This window comes from Gossypium hirsutum, chromosome D06 (assembly GCF_007990345.1).
Source record: "Gossypium hirsutum isolate 1008001.06 chromosome D06, Gossypium_hirsutum_v2.1, whole genome shotgun sequence".
NCBI lineage: Eukaryota > Viridiplantae > Streptophyta > Magnoliopsida > Malvales > Malvaceae > Gossypium > Gossypium hirsutum.
The window spans coordinates 51,874,454-51,878,817 of NC_053442.1; the positions used below are offsets into that span (position 1 = coordinate 51,874,454).

General features: G+C 39.4%; 1 protein-coding gene across 1 annotated transcript; it reads left to right on the forward strand.

The window, feature by feature from the left end:
* The first annotated feature begins 1,869 nt into the window (after positions 1-1,869).
* Positions 1,870-3,378, forward strand: LOC107900162 (uncharacterized). The gene has a single exon (XM_016825861.1). The coding sequence runs from the start codon at positions 1,870-1,872 to the stop codon at positions 3,376-3,378; it is 1,509 nt and encodes a 502-aa protein (XP_016681350.1).
* Positions 3,379-4,364: the final 986 nt, after the last annotated feature.

Below are 4,364 nucleotides of genomic sequence, written 5' to 3' on the forward strand. Positions count from 1 at the left end.
ATCGAAATTTGGCAAAAGAGTTGAAAGCTAGCTTGAGCAAGATTGAAGAAATGAAGAAACGAATCGAAGAGCTAGAAACAAAGCTACAAAATTGTGAGTTCCAGATCAAGCACTTGAAAGCAAACGAGAGTCGTAATAATGAACAGCTTCACAACTTTCAGAGTCAAGTTAGAAGCAGATATCATCTTATCGAGGAAGCTGTAGTCCAGATTCGAGAAGTAGCTGATCATATACAGACTTTAGCAGTACAGGCTGACACGCTGAGTGTGAAGTATGAATTAGAATCGGATCGGGGGCAAGAATTAGCTTTGTTACTTAGAAAGATTAGAGTTCTGGGTACTAGGGAAAAGTTTTATTTGTAATTCACTTTATGTAAAGGAATTTAATTTCTAGTAAAGTTTTCTTATGTGGAATTGAATCAAAATTGACGTCTTTCTGCATTCATTTCATGAATTGCATTGTTTCATATGCATTAAGAAATACATCAAGGTATTCTAATTAATTTAAATCACTCCTCAGTTAATTTGGAAACCAACTAACCTACCAAACACCACTACGGTACTCGATCAAAAACTAAGGATATGGATCAAAGGATGGAAAGACTAGAACAATCTCGAAAGGAAATGCATGAGCAGCTTCAAAAGCAAATGAATGAGAAGCAAAAGATGATAGACAAAATGATGGAATCTCAAGGAGTATGATGGCTCAGTTAACTCAATGGTTCAACAAAGGAACTAATAAAGGAAAAGGCTCTGTGCTCAATATTAAAGAAGGAGACAATGAGGGACCTTTTTATCCTCCGGACTTTACCCCCCAACAAGTTGAGATATACCCGCGTAGGTCCTCTGTTACCATTAATCCTCCGGGTGACGTTGCAACGCTAATGAATCTCCAAGCAGGATCAGGCTCTAACCCCGGAGCCAACTTTGTTAATCCTGCTATTCCTGATTTTGATGAAATGGCTGGAAAGGAGAAAATGAATGATGAATTGCCAAAATAGCTAGATGAAAAGTACAAATGGCTAGAAGAGAAATTTAGAGCGATGGAATATGCAGAAGGCTACTTGGGATGGATGCTTAAAAATTGAGTCTAGTAACGGATTTAGTGCTCCCTTACAAATTCAAAATGCCAGAGTTTGAGAAATATAATGAAACCAGTAGCCCCGAAGCTCATATTACCATGTTCTGCAGACGAATGACAGGTTATGTCAATAATGACCAACTCTTGATTCCTTGCTTCCAGGATAGCCTCACAGGGGCAGCATCCAAGTGGTACAATCGATTGAACCGTTTCCAGATTAATTCATGGAGAGATTTGGCACAGGCGTTCATAAAGCAGTACAGCCATGTGACTGACATGGTACCTGATAGGATCACTCTGCAGAATATAGAAAAGAAACCAGGCGAAAGCTTTAGGCAATACGCGCAGAGATGGAGGGAGGTTGCAGTACAAGTTCAGCCGTCTCTTCTAGAAAGAGAGATGACGATGCTTTTCGTCAACACATTCAAGGTACCATTTATTACACATATGTTAGAAAGTGCTACTAAAAGTTTTTCCGACATAGTTATGAATGACGAGATGATAGAAAATGCTACCAGAAGCGGGAAAATAGATGCTGGAGAAAGTAGTAGAAGAGCGGCCTCGAAGAAGAAAGAGAACGAGGTCAACAACACAAGTTCATATTCGAAGACACTTACAGTGAATCAGCAGGGAAAAGTGGCTGTTAACCAGCAAGGATCATAAAAGCAGAGATCTGATACAAGATAAAATATAGAGAAAATTCAATTTACACCAATTCCAATGACGTATAGGGAGCTATATTAGAATCTATTCAATGCACATGTGGTTTCCCCTTTCCACTTGAAACCTATGCAGCCTCCATACCCCAAGTGGTACGATGCAAATGCACAGTGTGACTATCACGCGGGAATTGAGGGGCATTCTATAGAACATTGTACGGTGTTCAAGAAGCTGGTGGAAAGACTTATAAGTGTGGGTGTGGTTAAATTGGATGATTCACCCAGTACAGAAAATCTGTTACCTAATCATAACGGAATGAACATGATAGGTGGGAGCATGGGTAGAAAAATCAAGGAAGACATAGCAGAAGTGAAAATTCCTTTGAGGTGGATCTGGAAAAATATGGTAAAAAGGGGATTGATTGTTTCGAATTCAGAGAGAAGCTTCGAAAGGATGAAAAATTTCTGTGAGTTCCATCACGAGGAGGGACATGAAATCCAGGAATGCACTGAGTTCAGAGCCTTGGTTCAAGGCCTGATGGATAATAAAGAAATAGAATTTTATGAGGAAGTTAGGGAGGAAGGGAGTATTTGCACATCTGAATCCTCGAAGGTTTCAAGAGTAGCACAACCTGTGGTCATCATCTTGCGACCAAAGAAGGATGAAGTGAGAACGCCAGTGATGCCAAGAATCATAATAAAGAAACCTGCAACATTTTCTTACCAGGACAGTAGGAAGGTTCCATGGAGCTACGAGTGCAATACAATTGTCCCTGGAAAAGAGACTATAAAGGACCAGTGTGTGAGTGCCAAACCAGAACCTATGAAAGGGGCCATAATAGGGGAGCAGAAAGGGAGAATAGTTGAGCCAGTGAAGGAGGAAGAAGTTGTAGAATTATTCAAATTTCTGAAGCATAGTGAGTATAATGTCCTCGAGCAGTTGCATAAACAACCAGCTTGCATATCTATACTAGTCTTACTCTTGAATTTAGAAGTACATCGAAATGCACTAATGAAGATGCTAAATGAGACTTATGTGTCCAAGGATATTTCTGTCAGCAAACTAGATCGGTTTGTCAATAATATCAGTGCTGATAATTTCATATTTTTCAATGATGATGAAATACCTCCTGGGGGCATGGGATCTACCAAAGCTTTACATATCACTGCACAATACAAGGGGCATATTTTGCCAGGAGTACTGATTGACAATGGATCAGCTTTGAACGTATTGCCATTATTCACACTTAACAGGCTACCCATAGATAGTTCGCACATGAAAACATGTCAAAATGTAGTGAGGGCGTTTAACGGTATAGAAAGGAAGGTCATGGGAAGAATTGAGATACCCCTACTGATTGGCCCAACAGTTTATGAGGTAGATTTTATTGTAATGGACATCAAACCTTCCTATAGTTGTTTATTAGGAAGACCATGGATACATTCAGCGGGGGCAGTACTGTCATCATTACATCAGATGTTGAAGTTAGTGTCAGATGGTTGGCTAGTGACAATAAAAGCCGAAGAGGATATAATAGCAGCTGTATCCAATGAGACGCCATACATGGAGACCAATGACGAGTCAATAGAATGCTCATTTCGATCTTTAGAGTTTGTAAATGCGGCATTTGTTCCTTAAGGGAGTAAAATTTTGGTGCCAAAATTATCCAAAACTACAGAGATGGGTTTACAATTTTTGGTGGGAAAATGAGCTTTACCCGGAAGAGGGCTAGGGAGATATCTTCAAGGGAGGACTAAGGTTCCAATGCTGAAAGAAAAGCAGGATCACTTTGGCTTAGGATACAAGCCAGATAGAGGACAGAGAAGGAAGGAGATAGAAAAAAGACAGGAAATGAGAAGGGCGCGTTTAAATGGGGAGGAAGCTAAGTGGGAGCCAATGATAACCCCCACATATCTAAAATTTTCGTATTTGGAGGAGTTATTCATCATGAGAAAAAGAAATCGGTTGAGGAAAGCATCGAGGATACGTGGGGAAATATGCACATCAGCCATTCATGAGCATGTGAATGAAGAGAGGAGCTGGCTGGACATTCGTCCTTACGAGCCCGGGAATGTTCCAGATAATTGGACTGTGAAAGAAATACCTAAAGTCTTTAGAAATGTGTCAGAGTAATATTCAGAACAAACTTGTTGTTTTAGCCTAGAAATAACAAGAACTCTTTTGTGAAATAGGCTTATGTTTAAACATCATTATTTTAATAAAATACATCTTTGCAATGGTTTCGAGTAAATATTCTTTCATTCTTTCCATACAAGTAAATATATTCTTTCATTGCACAAATAATTGTACATAAATTCATACATTCTTTTGTAACCACATTAGGTCCTTGTGTATCAACGACGTGAATGACGCCGCTACGAGCTCAGAGTGCCTTTTTGAACGAAACGTGTGTTTAGAGGGATCGCATGACTTTGAAGGTGACGAAGATAGCAGTTTATCTTTGGACTTGTTGAGGATGGTAGATCAAGAGGAAAAGCAAATCCTACCTCACAAAGAATCAGTAGAAATTATGAGCTTGGAAGAAAGAAAAGAGGTGAAAATTGGAACTGGGATTTCTACAAAGACAAGACAAGACCTAATTGAATTACTCCAAGAATTCAAAG

Coding starts and splice junctions, on each gene's coding strand:
- LOC107900162 (XM_016825861.1), top strand. CDS start 1,870: ATGCAGCCTCCATACCCCAAGTGGTACGATGCAAATGCACAGTGTGAC.